The sequence below is a fragment of the Lagenorhynchus albirostris genome, chromosome 2, assembly GCF_949774975.1.
Source record: "Lagenorhynchus albirostris chromosome 2, mLagAlb1.1, whole genome shotgun sequence".
In the NCBI taxonomy this organism is placed as follows: domain Eukaryota; kingdom Metazoa; phylum Chordata; class Mammalia; order Artiodactyla; family Delphinidae; genus Lagenorhynchus; species Lagenorhynchus albirostris.
The window spans coordinates 128,463,271-128,481,993 of record NC_083096.1 but is presented as its reverse complement, the minus strand read 5'-3'; the positions used below and the strand labels follow the sequence as shown (position 1 = coordinate 128,481,993).

The window sequence follows — 18,723 nt, the reverse complement described above, 5'->3', positions numbered from 1 at the left end:
AGAGTGGTTCTGGGGGCCAGAAAAGGGTGGGCACATGAGAGTCTCAGGCCACTCTCTCTAGTACTGTCCTGTTCCCTCTCTATTCCTTTTCCTCCTGCCCACCGCTTTCTCAGTCACTGGGCACCCCAAGTCTCTTGGCAGCCCAGGATCCCAAGAAGCACGGGATGCAGGACCTAGGCTCCAGTAAACCATCACATCCCACGTTACCCCCTCTGCCTACACCCTCCCCTGCCTCTGGGTGTGAGGTTTCAGCAGAGGCTCTGAAAACCTCCAGGGGCTGCTGAAATGGCAGCTTCTAGACCACCAACCTGGATAGTCGCTGTAAAAATTTCTGGGGTCTTTAAGCAGTACAGAAAGAGCCCCAAAGGGGAAAAGATGGTTTGTCAGCATAAAAAACCAACACTGAAAATGTGAACATGAATTCCCTACTACCAATGTGAGGAGAGGTCTTCCAGGCAGGAATGTTTTTTTTTTTTTCAATTCTGCATTGTAATACAGATCCCTTTGTAATGAAGAAAAGGTAGAGGCTTCTCTAATCCCTTTAAAGACAAGTCAGAAGCCTGAGGGAAGGGCAGTCACATTTCATAATGACTAATTAACTTGCTTGAATTGCAACTTGCAGTAGAAAAGTTTCCCAGAGAAATCATATTCTTTTTTTTTTTTGACAATTCTCCAGAGGAAGGCAAGTATAAGCAAGATATTAAACCACATCGTACTTTGTTCTCACAAAATACTGTTTGTTGTTGCATTACCAGTGACTCAAAGATTCTCATTAATTTTCCAGGACTTTTAGTGGCTTTTTAGCCACTAAAACAAATGTTATATCAATGGAACCAAATATAGGTGGTATTAAATATAATGCAAATTAGAAGTGGCACACAGAAAGTACCCTTGCAAAAATTCTGTTATTTGTAACTAGAGATTTCTGATTCATTCATATTGAGATGGATTATAAATTTGTAGATTTGTGGTTACTAAACTGGGTTAAACATATACACAATATTCCTTGAAATACTAATCATTTTAGACCCTTCATCTGGATTTATTTAATCTTTGGGTCCTGTCCCTAATAAACCACCAGGGTTTTGTAGAATAAAAAGCAATTCATAAGAGTTTCACAATTTCTCTGAGGTTTGCAATCCGGTAATAGAGAATAAAGATTATGCTTTTTCATGAGGAAGTAATAATCTCCTGTATTAGTTTCCTATTGCTTCTGTAAAATGTTACCATAAATTCAGTAACTTAAAACAATACAAAGGTATTATCTAGTAGTTATGGAGGTGAGAAATCCAAAATAAATATCACTGGGCCAAAACCAAGGAATCGGCAGGACTGTGTTCCTTCCAGAAGCTCTATGAGAGAGTTTCAGTGCGTTTTCCAGACTCTAGAGGCTGCCTGCATTTCTTGGCTTGTAGCCTCATCTTTCATCTTCAAAGCCAGAAGTATAGCATCTGCCAATCTCTTTCTCTGACTCTGACCCCCCTGCCTCCTTCTTATAAAGACCCTTGAAATTTCGTCCCTGTAATTTAGGATAATCTCTCCATCTCAAATCCCTTTTGCCATATAAGGTAATCTATACACAAATTCCAGGGATTAGAGCATGGTCATCTTTGTGGGGTCATTATTGTCCTACCATGTCTCCTCACCTAACCACCCACTACCAACAATTACAATTTTTACCAACTACACAAGTTTTCACTGCGATAGGTGCAAGCAAAAGAAATAAAATCTGGTTCTCTTAAGCAGAAAGAGAATTATGGGAAAGATAGCTGGAAAGTAGTAGAAAGGCTGGCAAAATGATCACGGGCAGGATCCAAGGGCTGCAGGAACTAGAACCACAGCCAAAATCGCAGCCTAGGAAGAATCTGGTGAGAACTCTGCAGCTGGCACTGTGGTCACTGCCACTGCCTGCCCTGTGCCCTGGACACTCCACTGGTGCTGCTGCTACCAGACCCTGGATATAGCTGCTGCACCCATATTGGATTCTAAGCGATTTCCTGGAGCTGTGTGTCCTGTGCGAGGTGGGGAGGAGGGCATCTGATGAGCTAGGCTCAGGTCATCTGCTTGCAGCTAGTTGCTGGCTGTGGGGAGAGGGGGCCTCTGCTCCATTGAGGCTACCACAGTGGGAAGCCTTACTGGCCTCCTACCTACCCTAGGATGCCCACAGAGTAAGTCCTGGTGCTGGGCAACTGAAAAATGGCAAATGTCCACTAGACTGTTCAGACTCAGGAATAGGAACACGCTGGCTTGACAGCAAGGTTGCACCTCTGAAGAATCCTAAACCACTGCGTAAAACTTGGAAGCTGCCTATTCTTGCACATAGAATTTTGCTACACTTTGACATCAGACCCTCACCTCTGTGTGGTCCATGTCACTCAAGAAAATGTCTAGATGGCTGCTGCCTTTTACCTTTTCCTTCTCTTATTCTTTCTCTTTAACAATATGATTGCCATATACATATTTCTTACCTTCTTTACTCTCTATGTACCAAGTACTTACAGCCTAGGAATATAAGCATGAAGACGGTCCCTTGAATATGCCTAGGCACGACCTCCTATCATTAATATACAAGGATAACACGGTAACTCATGAAATGATTCATAGTTTGACTTGTTTTTCGAGGTGTGATAAAGAGTTTGTTCTGATGTATTGTTTTCTCTGCCCTGGGCTTCTGGTGCCTATTTGATAGGTCTGGCCACTGTCTTTTGCTTTGCCATCTGACATGGACTGGGGTCAAATCTTCACCCTTGGCCCAATAATGTTGAATTCCAACCACAGAGCTAAATTGGCCTAGGGAGATAGCATGTAAATGCTGTGAATAGCTGAGATTATTAGAAGAAGGAGAATAGAAAGAAATCAAAAGGAGATGTTTATGTTTTAAGAAAAACGATGGAAAAAAAACCCTTCACTAACTTGAAAAACACACCTTTAATATGGCTCCTCTTTCTTAAATATCTAGAAACTTCTGAAAGAGAAAGATCTAGAAAGGTCCCTGTGTCAGCTCTGGTCAAACCTCTAAGAAGCAGGTCTTGATTAGTGTGGCTCTGACACCAAGACTGGCAAGGACAAAAATAAACAAAGGAGCATTATAAATGTCCATACCCTTTGGCCCAGTAATTCCACTTATAGAAATCTAGCCTTAGGAAATAAGCAGAGCTATGGAAAGGAGTCTTATGTACAATGATATTTATTTAAAAGCTAATTATAAAAGTAAGAATTTGGTAACAATCTAAAAGTCCAATCATAGCAATAGCTAATGCTTATTAAGCTTTTAATTTGTATAAGGCATGGTACTAAGTGCTTTGTATGAACTATGTCATCAAACCTCATGAATGAAGCGTTGTTATTACCCAATTTTACAAATGAAGATACTGAGTCACAAAGCAGTTAAGCAACTTGCCCAGGGCCAAGCAACTCCAAGTGGTAGAGCCGGGATTTGAACTGAGTTTCATCTGAATCCAAAGCTGGTTATCTGAAATCACCAAGCTATACACTTTTTTAATGGAGGATGATTGAATAAACACAGTACAAACATCATGAAATATTAAATTGCCATTAGTATGATGATTTTGAACAATTTTTTTAAAAATTTTAAAATGTTCATGATATAATATTAAATTTAAAAATCCCAGACACAACATTTAGTAAAGAGCATGATCTCAACTAGGGTACAGATATACACAAAAGACTGTTAACAAATGTAAAAAAATGATTGTTTCTAGTTTGTGAACAAATGTAAAATTATATTTTCTTTTTCATACTCTTCTATACTTTTCAAGCATCCTACAGTTAGCAAGTATTGCTTGTATAAAAGGGAAATAGTTGGTGTTCAGAAGAAGATAACTCTAGGCTGGAAGAGTCTGAGAATCAGTGCTCAATGGGTTAGCCCAACCATCGTCCATTGTGGTGGGTTCCGAGCCCTACAAGGCCAGGCAGCTCTAACACACTGGCCAGCCCCCAGGGAGCAATGGCTAAGTCTCAGCATGGGAGCACTGCTTGCAAGGCTGACTCAGCTGCCCCATCTGGAGCCATCCTGCTACAAAAGTGAGATTATTAATTAATGGAGCCAGTGACCAGCACAAATTACATGCCAGAACCAGGGAGGAATTTTCACTCTTGGACCTCTACCTAGGTGACTTTGGACAAGTCATTTATCCTTTTCATGCCTTTGTTTCCTCATCCATAAAATGAGGACAATAGTACTATCTACCTGATTGGGTTGTTGTAAGAATTAACTGAGAGAAAGCATGTGAAGTCTAGTACAGTATCTGGAACATAATTAGTACTCGATAAATCATCACTTTAAAAGAATAACAAAACACACTTTGCCCCATGGTAGACGTAGAGGGAAAGGCTGAGGAGGCTGATTTGACATTATCCCTAAGAAACAGATGGAATACCTTATTGCTAAAACTAATTCCTTTTGAGTGGATTTGATTAAATTAAGCTGGTATTGGGTAGGCCAAAGAATGTAGTTATGCTTCTAGTTTTGTCCAAGAACAAGAAACTGCATCTTTTTTTAAAACCATTCTAAACTCCCTATAAACATACTGCCTTCTGTTAAGACTAACTCTAGTGTCCAATGTCAGTGTGTATAAGTTATATAAAAATTCTTACCAAATTAGAGATGATTTGGGGTTTCTGAGTATACTCAAATATATGCTGTGAGAGTAATAAAGCATAATTTAATATTCCGCTGCAGGGACAGAACTGTCTCTTTACAGACATAACACTGCAGATATTAAATAAATAACAAAAATACCATGAGATTTTTTTCTAGCATTTTAGGCAATACACTGATGATTAGAGTTGATATAAACAATGTTTTTCAGTCATGGCAGGTGGATTAAGGGGATGTATTAGAGGGTTTTTCCCTCTCTCTTTTATTTTTCTTATTAAAATTATTTTTTCCTATTATAGTTACTGCTTTTATAATGAAAAATATTAAGTATGATTTAAGAAGAAATGACCTAGCCACTTGGTGGCAGTATGTCATGAAGATAATAGTCTATATGGCTTCATTTCAGTCCCTTGCTTAAAAATTTTGTCATTGACAATATATACACTACCATGTATAAAACAGGTAACTAATGAGAACCTACTGTATAGCACAGGGAACTCTACTCAATGATCTATGGTGACCTAAATGGCGAGGAAATCTAAAAAGAGTGGATATAGGTACAGCGTATATACGTATAACTGATTCACTTTGCTGCATAGCAGAAACTAACACAACATTGTAAAGCAACTATACTCCAATAAACATTAATAAAAAAAATTTGTCATTGGCTTGATTTCTTCTCTGACAGTTTTGTTTATAAATTGTCTTCAGATATCTGATTCTTTGTGAAATTACCCTCTTACAATTAAGCATCTCTTTTAACTGACTTTAATTTAATCTAATTTAAATTAATACACCTGGTTGATTTGAAACTATGATAACAAAAAGACTCTAAAGGAAGATTATGTTTATTCTCTATTAGGGCTAATAAAGCCCTAGTCAGATATGAAAATTACTTTTATGTGATGCAAATTAATAACTGACGTTTCATGCCAAATAACCACCTGTAGTTTATACAACAGAATTATATTAACCTGTATTAAAAGCCAACAGCACCATATATATTTTTAAATAAAAATGCTAACTTTAAAATAATAAAAGTGAAAACAAAAATAATCCAGCAACATATGCTATAAACCCATGATTTTGCAAAATTGAAAGTTGTGTTACATTTTAATGTAATACTTTTCTTAAAATTGTAAACTAATGTAGATGCAGACTCCTGCTTGGGCTCCCTGAGAATGAACATAAGCCTGTAAAATACTAATTTAGATGAATAAACCTGGCTGTTGACCACTGGGGATGGAACCACATACTTAGGGAAAAAAGAGACGTAGTGAAGCACTAAGGAGCCAGAAAGAGCTTCTGATTTGTCACAATCCACAGTGAAACATTTCCCTCTTGCTGTGGAGAAGTGAGAATAAAAACACAGGAAAGAACTTTTGGCTTTTCTGATGTTTTCATCTTCTCAAATTCCCTACCCATTGTTCTTAGAAAACTACTCTTCAATCGAGCCTGTGTTTGCACCCAGATCAGCCTTTTTAAAACATTTCCAAAGACCCATAGGAATCTTTTCATCGGAACTCTGTGATATTTTTCTCAAAGAGAGTTGCCCTGGCCACATAGCTTGTTATACAAGCCTATGATATCTCCGTAGCAGTTAAGGACATCTCAAGTTGTGATTTCTCCCTGGCCCCCAAAGTGATTCTTTTAATAGAAGAATTTGAACACTGAAATCAGAATGACTGAATAAATAGGGCTTGAGGCCTTCTTGGAGATCCAGAGCTTAGAACCATTTTCAGGAATATCTTCTGTCAGCTGGGAGAATTGTGTCCTTGAAGTCACCTCTGGCAGCTTTTAATTATCAGGAGGGAGGAGGTGGGTAAGGAAACTCCAGGACTCTTTTTTTCTCTTTTATAAATTTATTTATTTTATTTTATTATTATCATTATTATATTTTTGGCTGCATTGGGTCTCCATTGAGGTGAGGTGTGCGGGCTTCTCATTCGGTGGCTTCTCTTGTTGCAGAGCATGGGCTCTAGGCGCGCGGCCTTCAGTAGTTGTGGCACGAGAGCTCAGTAGTTGTGGCTCCCAGGCTCTAGAGCACAGGCTTCAGTAGTTGTGGCACACGGGCTCAGTTGCTCCGCGGCATGTGGGATCTTCCCCGACCAGGGCTCAAACCCGTGTCCCCTGCATTGACAGGCGGATTCTTAACCACCGAGCCACCAGGGAAGCCCATCCAGGACTCTTCTGAGTTCAGGCTGAAAACAAGTTAGCTACCAAGGCAGCTGACCCCACCCTGGTCAGAAGATTTCATTAGCAGTGTTCTGACAGGCTTTACGGGTAGACAGGGCTGGCCAGGATCCTTGCCCGTGGGGAAGGAGCAGAGGGAAGTCATTAATGGCATTCCACCCTTATGTTATAACCTCAAAGTGTCTGCTAATCAAAACTGGGCTTCTTATATGAAGCCAAGAGGCTGTTCACAAACAGCATCTCTAAGACTGTGCAAAGGCAAAAGTGACACATCTTGAAGGCTCTTAAGGAAACCTAAACTTTATTGCATCATCTATTGGAAGGAATCAAGTAGAGACCAGTTGTGTGTTTTTTTCTGGCTCGGTGAATGAAATAAAGCTCCTTGGAATTTGTTGCCTAGAAGCCTCATGAAATTAGTGTACACACCTTCAAGTCTTACAAACCCTAGGTAGTTTTTATTGTCCTTTGAATGTTTCCTCCTTTAGGATTTACCCAATTTAATAAAAAGAAGACACACACACACACACAGAGGTTTTTGCTTTTACTCCATCTTTCCAGCCTATTAAAGTTACTGGTTTGCTTTAATCATCTCCAAACAAGTGAAGAAACTCTCTTAGGAAACTGGGTAACCTGAGTGCAAAAAATAAAAAGCTGACACTATTTTCTTTTTGTTTAAGTTCCCCAGGTCACACTGAAATCATTTCAACATGATACTCAGAATTCTGGGCTTCTAATTGCTTCCATCTTTGAAGGACACCTTACTTCTGGTAAGAAAATACTGCTTAGGTTTGTTGAGTAGTCTTTACTAATCATCCATCTGAATGCTCCAGACTGAAAAATCATGTGTCAGGCATACGTTTCTTGACAGTAAGATATGCCACATGCTTTCCATAGGAAAATAATCAAACAAAAATCTGCTTAAAATTGAATGTAAGGAGCGGTTTAGGTAGATTTTGCCAGCTTTGCTCTGGCTTAGATACACGTTCAGTTCAATTGCTGCTGGGGCTCAAGACCTCAAAAATTCTTCCTAAAAAATACCATTATGTGAGTGTCTACCATGTGTTAGGAATTTCATATACATCATCTTTTCAATCTTCAAAATCTTCATCAATCTTCAAAGCAACCTGTTGAGGTAAGTGCTATGTATCTATTTTACAGATGGGAAAACTGGAGCTCAGAGAGGTTGAGGAACTTGTTTGGACTAAAATTCAAATACAATTTTCAAATCCTGAAGTCTGTGCTCCTTCTCTTATATAAACCAGCTCCCATTTTATTTGTTAGTATGACTTTGTATTTTCCATTGATAAGCATATCTAAATGTTTCAGGCATAAAAAAGATATTAGATCAGGTTGTAGAGCATTTATCTCCTTGCATAGAAATCTGGCAAGAATAGTATAAAAACTTTGGCAGGTGATATTGACATTCTTTGGACTTCTGTTTATTTATTCAAAAAATATTCTATGTTGCCAGGCACATATTTTATGTGCCAGGCACTATTCTGAGTACTGGGGAATCAGCAGTGAAAAAGATGAACAAAGGCTCTGTCTTCATGGAGCTTCCATTCCAGATAGACAGGGTGGGGTGGGGGAAACCACAAACAAAAAAAAGAAAAGGAAGGTGGCAGCAAGTGTTATAAAGGAAATGAAGCAATGTAAGGGTACTCTGAACTTGCGTTATGTGAATCAATTACGGGCCAAGTGCTTAGGTTCAGCACAGATCCCTAATTACAAATGCCTGCACAGACCTGCACCTTGATATTTCTGTGGGAATTGTGGAGGCTAGGAACCCATGGCTGCTCTGTGAGATAGGTATTATTTTACAGAAGAGGAAACTTGAGCTTCAGCAAGTTCATTATTATGCTCTGATGTTACGGAGCTGATAAGCAGCAGCATCTAGTTCGAACCCAGGTATCTCAGGTTATTCTCTTGGTGACTCTGCTCTACTCCTCAAACCCCTTTACCTGGCCCCATGTTAACTTGGGAATTCCTCATTCTCCTCCAGGACTAATGCACAAGGATATGTGGAAGCCAGTACCTCCCGTTAGTTGCTTGAAATCCTTAGCAATAGTATTGTAGTCCTAGGAAAACACTAATTCCATACCCCACTGGGACTTTGGAGCGAAGTAAGCCACACTGGCCCTGGCCCACCAGTGGCTTTAGGAGAGGGGCTGGACAGCATGGAGACCCCCAAGTGCATGTTAGGTGCAGCTGGGGAATAACTAGGGCAGGGCCAATTCAGTGTCTGACACATGGTAAGTATCCGATAAACGTCTGCCAAAGCTGGGGAGGAAGGAGGATGGAAGGGGCCAATACCCAGCATGGCTCAGAACCAACTCCAGCATGACAAGTCATGTCCAAATTAAAGTTTACATTTGAAAATAGAAAATAGGGTTTTTCATGTACTAGGGAGAAAATAGGATGAGCCTGGTAGGTAACACATGCCGAATATAATAATTATTTAAAGATTACAGGTGATTAATTCCACTCCAAAATTCAAAAAAAGCAGTTTTTAAAATAAAATGCCAGTGTAAGATATATGGTAATTTGGATTTCTCTCATAACAAATATTGTTCTAAGTAGAGTGAAGGTTCTTTTTTAGCAGGAAAAAATTCATGAACAATAAATTTCGAAGAATGGTGACAAGTTGTACATAACTTCCGTCTTGTACAAAAGGTTAAAAAAAAAAACACAACTCAGTTGTGATTGTGGCCAGCTTTAGACTCTGTCGCAAGCAATTGGGAATTCTCACTCGTGCCGAACAAACCAAGTGATGTTTATCACTAAACTTTTTTTATATAAAATACGCAAGCACAAGCTCAGAAAAATGTCTAATGCTGACCACGTTTGCCAGAGACTCAATTCACTGACATCAGATATATGCAGCCCAATTCCCTCAAACAAAAGGTATTGTGCGGTTTGGAAGGGCAGTCACTTTACAGCCCAAGGTAAAGGTTAATTTTATTTCCCCTTCCTATTTCCTTTGAGATCAATGACCTTCACTTGGAGCAGAGTAGAAGAACAATGATTCTGGCGTCACATAGATGGAAATTATACCTAAAATTATTTTTCTTTCCTCTCAGACAATAGGCAACAAGACATTGGGCTTCTATTAGGAATGGTCTTCTTTGCCGTTATTTTATCAATTCTTTCTTTGATTGGGATATTGAACAGATCGCTCAGAACTGGGTAAGTTTTTGTAGAATTTGTTTTCTCATTTAGACATATATTGGTACCATCAAAATGTAGTCAATTCTATGATTTACTAGAAAAATTCATCAACATTTTTCTTGAGAGAAAGACAAAAGAAACTGTTCAATGAGTACCCACCCATGCCAAACTATTTACAAATGTCATTCATTTAATCCTTGCAAGATCCTGCCAGAAAAGCTCAGTGGCCTATTTTACAGATGACTTACACGAGGCTTAGAGAGGTTAAGTGCTCAGCCCAAGGTCACCAAACACTAAGCCAGGAACAGCTGACGTCTCAGCCCATGTTCTGTCTTTCCTTACGCAGCCTTCTCATTGTGCCCTCAAGTCTGTCTACAGTGCCTGAATTCTTCACAGTAGTTTAAGTCGTAACCTACCTCAAGTTCTACCCAAGCAAATCCCCTGAATCAATGTGAAGAGAAGTGTGGCAATGTGTGAATTCATCACTTTGATACCAATCGTGTTAGTGTTTTAGCATCCAGCCCCAATGCCCATTCCCCTTGGCCTCCTTCAGTCATTTTTTTCCAATATGGTATTAGTATAATAAAGATCAATGCCTAATTATTTTAAAATGAGACTTTGAGGGAAGCAAGGCCTTTGACACCCTAAATTTTACCAGATGCACTATTTCTAATTGGTTAATAAAGTTGTTTGATGTGGCAGTTCCCCAGTTCGTCCAGTGACGCACAAATTTAACACATGTGAATGTTCTTTGCCTAATTGGCACTGAGTTTCTATTTCTTGCCATCACTTGCTTCATGAGATAATCCTTCTTTCTTTGAAATTTATAATCAAAATGCAGTAGAGAGATTCAGAATGAGCTATTGTGAATAAGGTACACTAGTGGTATATTTTTTAAATTTACATAGGCTCTTTCCTCAAAACCTAAGCTTTTAAATTACACATTAATCAATATATCCCTGGTACCCTTGTGAGGTGAGAAAACTAATATGGAACTTTATTTCAGGTTGTTTTAAAACATACTTGATTATAAAACCCTTTGAAATATCTTAATGTTCCAACTTGTAGTGCATAATCATATTAATATTTGTGTTATTATCCAAAGATGTCCTAGAGAGTGTAAAATTTTAAATAACATTAAGTTTGTTACAAACTAAAAATTAACTTCCTACTGGTAACGATAAATAAGAAAATAAAACAATTCTTTGCTAATTTAATTATTTAAATAAGCATTCTTTTTAAAAAGATAAAACTAGAGATAATTCCAATATTACTATTTTACATATGAGCAGATACTGTTTTTACTATAACTTTACATTATTTATAAAAGCCTTATTTCAGAAACAGAACTGGAAAATGGAGAGCAAAACAATTTTAAATATAATGAAAACAAGAGTGGTATCTATCTATCTATCTATCTATATATATACACACACACACATATATTTTTCTCACTGTATCAGTATGCTGTATAAAAACTTTTCTTCAATAGCATGAACTTACTAATTTGGTCTAATTTTAGGTATACATAGGGAGTGTGAATTATTTAAAAAACTGAACCATAAAACATTGTATAAATATGTGTAAATAAATTATTTTTTACCCTACAGTTCAAGGTCAAATTGGGCAAGCAAAATCCATGCAGCTAATTTGGTTGATACTTAGTAAAAGTTCTTAGAGAAGCTGCATAAACAGATATAAGAGTCTGATCTGTTGTGCTGCATTGTTAACACATAATAATGTGCCAGAGATCAGTGTAGTCTCTTCGAAGCTCCCGGGACAACCTTTTTGCTCAAATCAATTTTTATGTAAATGCAGAAAGTGCTTTCAACACAGTGGCAGTGCCAAGGGGTAGCTTAGGAGGAAAAGTGAGGTGTTCACAGCTTCTCACTCTTCCTTCCACCACCCGATCCCAGAGATCCGTAATAAGCACACAGCCTAAGTAAAAACTGGTGTCCTCACCATGCCACACAACTGCAAGCCAACTTCCCAGGACTCCTGCTCCAACTACATAAGGAAAGTCTGGGGCCACCACTATCATCTCAACCCTATTTAGAATCATTACAATTAGAGGAGCTCAAATATTATAGTTTTATTATATGACATTCTCTTCTTTAATATTTCTCTGTGGTTATGGTCCCCTTGGAAAGTTTTACAAAATATCCCTTAGGTTTTACAAACTTTTCCACACTGACATCTCCACTTATAATGGTTTGCCATATTTAACATGTGTATAGTTTCACTTCCTGGGTGGTTCTCCCATTTATCTTGAATCTAGTGTGAGTGTTTTGTAATGTTCCGGCTTATTAGAGACAGGCAGAGCAATAGAGAGAAGAGGAAAATCTGAAAAGATATTGAATCAACTTTCCACATAACTTTTTAAAGTAAGAGATGGAAATCTTAGTTTCTGCATCGGAAAGTTTGGTTTTAATTATGCATTCCATTCTAGTTGATTTCCTAATCTCCTAGATGATTGCCTGCACCAATCCTCAAGTAAGATGCTTATTCTTAGTCATTTTTTGTTTTTTAGAATTAAAAGAAGAATCTTATTGCTAATACCGAAGTGGCTTTATGAAGATATTCCTAATATAGAAAATAGCAATGTTGTGAAAATGCTACAGGTAACCAAACACCATCAAATACAAACTAAATGGCAGCTGAAACCAAGAGTGCAGTCCAATAATTAGAGTAGAATTTCCATTCAGATAAAGAAATATGTGTGCATATTTGCACAACTGTATGGCTTATGTAGAGATAAAATTATACATATTTCAAATCATACTTAAGAGAGATGAGAGAATGGACTAAGGGAAGAAAAGAGAGATGAAAGAGAGAAGCAATGCCATTCAAAAGAGAAGAGTGAATGGAAGATTGTCAGCCAGGTGCCAGAGCCACTTACTTGGTGGCCAAGCAATTGGAAGGTGTCTTCAGGGACAAAAGGAAGAGAGAAGAAAATCTCAATAGATCGAGCCTCAGAGACACAAAGGGGCTTCTGTTTTACATGAGACTGGAGAAGCAGGTGGAGCCCAGGGAGGACACCACTTTGCTCCTGAGACCCAGTGGAATTCGAGAAGATGAATGTGAGGGGACTATGGCAAATGGCATCACCAGGGTTGGGCCAGGTATCCAGTTTAGCAAAGAATAGAAGAGTGCCCCAGGAAGACCCTGAGGCTATAGGGGACTTTGCCAGTTATGGAGGAGCTGCTGCTGATTATGGAAGAGGGGAAGTAATCTGCTATGTGTGCTCCTACACTTTCTGGCTCTCCAGCCTGGCTGTCAAGGGGTTCAAAACTCAGTTGATGGGACAGACACATCATTCAAGCATTGCAATGCAGTGACGTAGTACAGTAACAGAGATGAGACAAAACATGATGAGAGTATAGAGGAAACATATTAAAAGACAGGAAGGAGTTGCTCAGGAGAAACGGAAGACATTCAAAATAGACAGGCTACATGAGCAAAGGCACAGAGGTGAGAAGAGCATGTTGGGTGTTGCTTTGTGGAAACACTTGATGTGAGGAGTGACTGGAATAATGTGGGAATGCAGAGTGGGATCAGATCACAGGAGACCTTATTATGGAACTCAGACTTCATTCTGCCAATCAATAGTTTTCAAACTTGAAAAAAAGTTATTTTTAGCCTAGGAACCCTTTGTTCAAATGATGTGAGGAAGACAAGTATTTGTAAAACAAGAAAAAGTGGCTCTTCTTGGAGATCTAGTGAGCCCGTTAACCAACTCCTTCCCTAGCCCCAGGTGAGTCCCTAAGGCAACAGTTCTCAGCCTTGGTTGCATGCTAGAATCCTGATTCCCAGGCCACAACCCAGGGTCTTTGGGGGAGGGAGGGCAGGGGGAGACCCAGGCCTCAGCATTTTCCAAAGCTTCCCAAGTGATTCCACTACACAGCCATGCTGAGCACACTGTTAAGGGGTTGAAAACTATTGCTAAAGCCAGTGAGGAGTCAGTGAGGGCGTGTCCATTGGAATAGGAATGGTCCTAGGAAAGAGGCAGAATGGGAAGGTAGAGAAATAAGCATCGTGAGTTGTGGGCCAAGTGTCGAGAAGCAAGGGTCCTTGGTGCTGACTTTGTAGAGGGTCTGTAACATAAGAAGTGGAATGCATCTGTGGAATGTGACAAGGAGCAGGTCACTGGTGGTCCCGGTCCAGGGGTTCAGTTAGAAGTGAATGGAAGGGGACTGAGAGTGGAGACATCTTTTGAGGAGTGTAGTCTAGAAGGGAAGTAAGAAAGGGGCTATGCTGACACATGATCAAATACTCTCAATACTGATGCAACGAATGTATTAACAGTAGCTCCAGAGCAGTATGGACTCAGAAGCGTGTTTGTACTAAATTGAATGGGCTTGAGAGGACTAGTATGGGGGGGGCGGGGGAGGGAGGGGACTGATCAAGTACGACTATGAAGGGATGTGGAGGAAAGTCGCACCTGGAGCAAGAGGAGGGATCCTTGTCTCTGGATCCTTGAAGGAGAGAAAGGGTGTGGACGTGGTTGATTTTGAAGGAGGTAATGTTGCCTACACAGTGGATGGGTGGTCTGGAATAACTGAACCCACATATAGAATAAAGTACATAGTTAACAGCTGACTGAAGGACAAGTACATAGTCACCAAACTACAACTAATAAATACTGTGGTCTTGATATACATTCCACTTAGTCGTTCTGTCTTGCTCCCCCACTAGTTATCCTAGGGAACTGGGGACACTCTGTGATTCAGAGCATTGTCCCTGCCCTCGTTGTGATCAGATCCTCCTCTTCCTTTACTGTCCTCACACTGGAATAGTCCCTGTTGCTCTTCTATGTCCTTCACTATGGTCTGACTCCCATCCACTTCTCCACTCAGCTGCCAGCCTGAAGAGGGGAAAACACCGCCTTCCTCTCAGTTTACTATAGCAACTCTAGTTCCTTTGAATTCATCTGACCCACGACTACATGTCTGCCCTTCCCAACCCAAACCTGGCAAATGCCTTGGGGAGGCAGAGCTGATGAAAATTTGAACGACCCTTCATGCTGCTTTATTCAAGGTCTTTGTCTTTGTCAAACTTCCTTCCCATTCTGGGCTCCTGGAATTAGAAATGAACCTTAGGGTTTCCTTCAGATGAGGTTTTGTTTTCTGCCCAAAGACTAAGGGGTAGTGTTCTAGTCAGTTCAGGCTGCTCCAACAGAATACCATAGACTGGGTGGCTTAAATGACAAACATCTATTTCCTACAGTACTGGAGGCTGGGAGGTCCAAGATCAAGACACCAGCAGATCTGGTTCCTGGTGACAGCTCTCTTGCAGATGGCTGCTTTCTGGTTGTGTCCTCACATAGCAGACAGAGAGATTAGCTCTCTCGTGTCTTTTCTTATGAGAACGCTAATCCTATCCATGAAGGCTCCACCCCCATGACCTAACTACCTCCCGAAGGCCCCACCTCCTAATACCATCACATTGGGGGTTTGGGCTTCAACACATGAATTTTGGAGGGACTCAAACATTCAGTCCATAGCAAGTGGCTATAATTTTGTAATTGTGTTGGATGGGAGTTATTTGCCCTGGGAAGCCAGCCATCAGCTGGAAGGCTTCGAGTCCTTTTCTTACCAGAAGAGTCATCAGGCTTTTATACAAAGAAAAACTTTCTTCACCGACCCTCCTGACTGATCACCACAGACATGTCTGACTTGTGAGCAGCTAGCTGCACGCCTTTAGAACCACAGCACAAAGCATTTACTACAACTTTATTCTCAAATGGAAGCAAAATAGGATTCTCCATGCACTATCCCCCACCGCCAACTTTCTTTTATTTAAGCAACAAAGTATTTTCTTGTAGAAAGGAACTATAATATTAAGAAATAGTCCAAAATTTTAAAAGGCCCTGAAAGAATTTGCAAGTTAATATGAAAGAGGCTTCTTTCTCTTTAAAATTTCTAAATAAAGGCATGTGCTTACAGCATGGACTATTTTTATTACTCCCTTCCTTCAGTCTCCTCCTGGGAGAATTTAACAAACATTTGGAATGGAGCAGGGTTAACAAAAGACAAAAGGAGGAAATCATATGGGAAGCGAAACAATATGAAGAAAAATGAGGGGGAAAGGAAAGTTGAGGGAAAGCAAAACTCCAGTCCTTAATTATCCAGTTGGTTCCTTTAAACTTCTTTTGTAAAAAAAAACAATGTCTTTTTTTTCTAGGAAAAAAGTGAATTTATGAATAGTAATTCCAGAGAACAGGTCCTATATGTTGATCCAGTGATTACAGAGATAGAAATCTTTCTCCCAGAAGAAAAACCCATGGACTACAAAAGGGAAAAGAACACAGGATCCGTGGAGACAAACGACAGCCTGCAGAAGTCACTACTCACCAACACTACAATTGTATATATTCCTGATCTCAACACTGGGTATAAACCCCAGATCTCAAATTTTCTCACTGGGGGAAACCATCTCAGCCATAATGATGAAACAGCTTCCTCAACTCTGGGGCCACCAGCTGATTGCTTAAACCTGGGAAAGAATGCCAGGTTCAAAAAATATCCTAATTTTTCTTTCTCTGTCTCAAGTATGAATTCGCTAAGCAACACACTATTTCTTGAAGAATTAAGCCTCATTTTAAATCAAGGAGAATGCAGTCCTCCAGACATGCAAAACCCTGTAGAAGGGGAAACCACCATGCTTCTGGAAAATGCATCACCAAATGAAACTATTCCAGAACAGACCCTGCTGCCTGATGAATTCGTGACCTGTCTGGGGAGCATGAACGAGGCGTTACCATCTATAAATTCTTATTTTCCACAAAATATTTTGGAAAGCCACTTCAATAGGATTTCACTCTTAGAAAAGTAGAGCTGTGTAGTCCAAAGCTGCCTTGAATTTGAAGATGGCTCTCTCCCTCAACACAAATTTAATTCTGCCCTATTTTTTTTTAATTGGAGAATTAAGATCTAAAGATAGAACATAATTCATGGCCACAAAAGCAGCAACAATATTAGGGATGCCTCCTATATTTTAGAAGATGTATCAACTATATCTTTTTGAATTTTCCTCATTACAAGGCACAAAACAGATCTCTCTTTTGTATGAAGGATAAATAATACAAAATACGTGGTAGTGAAATAAATGCTGAAAATCGTTCTTTGAAATTGAGATATTAGTATCCGCTTACAAGAGGAAAAGCAAGTTTAATTTTCATTTTATTACTTAGTGTTCTCTCGAGCAGATAAAAATACAGCCCACAGACAACAAAATAGGTAAGGGATGGAAACAGAGGAACAATTAATTGCATGTTTACTGTGTTGGGTTTTTGCCCTACGACTTTCTATTCAGATGTTAAGAATTTGATCTTCCTTATTTTGATTTTGGACTGAGAGAGTTGTGAAACAGTGATGTGTGGAAATCACGAGATAGCTGTCTTCATTCCAGTTCAGAGTGATGGCATTGTTCTCCTGTGGTGTAGTTGGTGTATTAATTACACTGTAGTAGATTTATTGAGGTAGAAGATCAACGAGGTGTAATTATTTCTTTTGTATTAGATATCTGTCACAAAATTATTGTTAAACCAGGTATTTTTCCAAATCTAGGATGGCAATACTTGCCACACCTGTCACTGCCCCATATCCTATGTCTCCTGTAAACATCACCAACTCATCACCACGTGCCTTTCTGCTGAGCCCTAAGGTGGCCTCAGAATCCTCGCAACACAGTGCTCCTCATGGCCACAGTCAATAAGGGCTGGGACTGGAGATGAACTCTATCTGCCAACCAGGTCAATATTGGAAGTAGGTGATCTTAAAAATATAAAATGCATATTTTAATTGAGAAATGGTGCCCAGCAGACATCTCTATTATGATTAATTTTTACATCAGGGGGACTTTTTTCTAATGATCAGAACAATTTGAAAATTGAATAGATTACCCATTGAATTTCTCTTCTTCTTCTAACAGTTGTCAGCAATAATTTATATTCAGATTAAATAGTTTTATTTTAGCAAACAAAGCAGTTAATCAAAAAAGGACCAGTTGTTAGCACATGAGCAAGCTGTTTTGTTTTGTTTTGGCTTTTGAAAAAAAGAAAAACCACAAAAGCAGTTTTGTTGTCATTAAATGTCCCCATGGGGCTTCCCTGGTGGCGTAGTGGTTGAGAGTCCGCCTGCCAATGCAGGGGACGCGGGAAGATCCCACATGCCACGGAGCCGCTGGGCCCGTGAGCCATGGCCGCTGAGCCTGCGCGTCCGGAGCCTGTGCTCCGCAACGAGAGAGGCCACAACAGTGAGAGGCCCGCGTACTGCAAAAAAAAAAAAATGTCCCCATGAGGAGGATGACCACACATCCTGGTTTGTCCTGGTTTTTGTCTGTTGTCCCAGTGTTAAGTATGGCCAGTGTGCCTTTTCCCTCTCAGAAGCATCTCTTTGGATGATAAATCATTTGGTCACTCTATCTATGAAGACTGTTTAATGTCCAACATATAAATAATTTATCACAATTCATCTCTTTTTTTGCCTTGGTGGTCCTCTTTATTTTATATCATTTACTAAAGCCATTGTGCTCCAAAATGAACATACTATTGGTGTAAAAAATATATCTCCTGCTGTGAAATTCTATTCTGTTTACCCTAAAATATGTATATATTTGTTGTACTTCACATATTCTGAAAGGTGTATATTTTAAATCACTAATGAAATGCTAACATTAAATATCTTGACTTGTAAATGATCATATGCCTTTGTGTTATTCCTTATCCAATGGGAGAATAT

The 18,723-nt window shown here is 39.4% G+C and overlaps 1 protein-coding gene across 1 annotated transcript in view; it reads left to right on the top strand.

The window, feature by feature from the left end:
• Positions 1 to 16,816, top strand: part of IL23R (interleukin 23 receptor) — a 52,608-nt gene extending 35,792 nt beyond the window's left edge. Inside the window, exons 7-10 of the mRNA XM_060142543.1 lie at positions 7,492 to 7,581; positions 9,895 to 10,000; positions 12,513 to 12,603; positions 16,166 to 16,816. Of these exons, the coding sequence (XP_059998526.1) occupies positions 7,492 to 7,581; positions 9,895 to 10,000; positions 12,513 to 12,603; positions 16,166 to 16,816 (938 nt within the window). The remainder of the gene's footprint in view (positions 1 to 7,491; positions 7,582 to 9,894; positions 10,001 to 12,512; positions 12,604 to 16,165) is intronic.
• Positions 16,817 to 18,723: the final 1,907 nt, after the last annotated feature.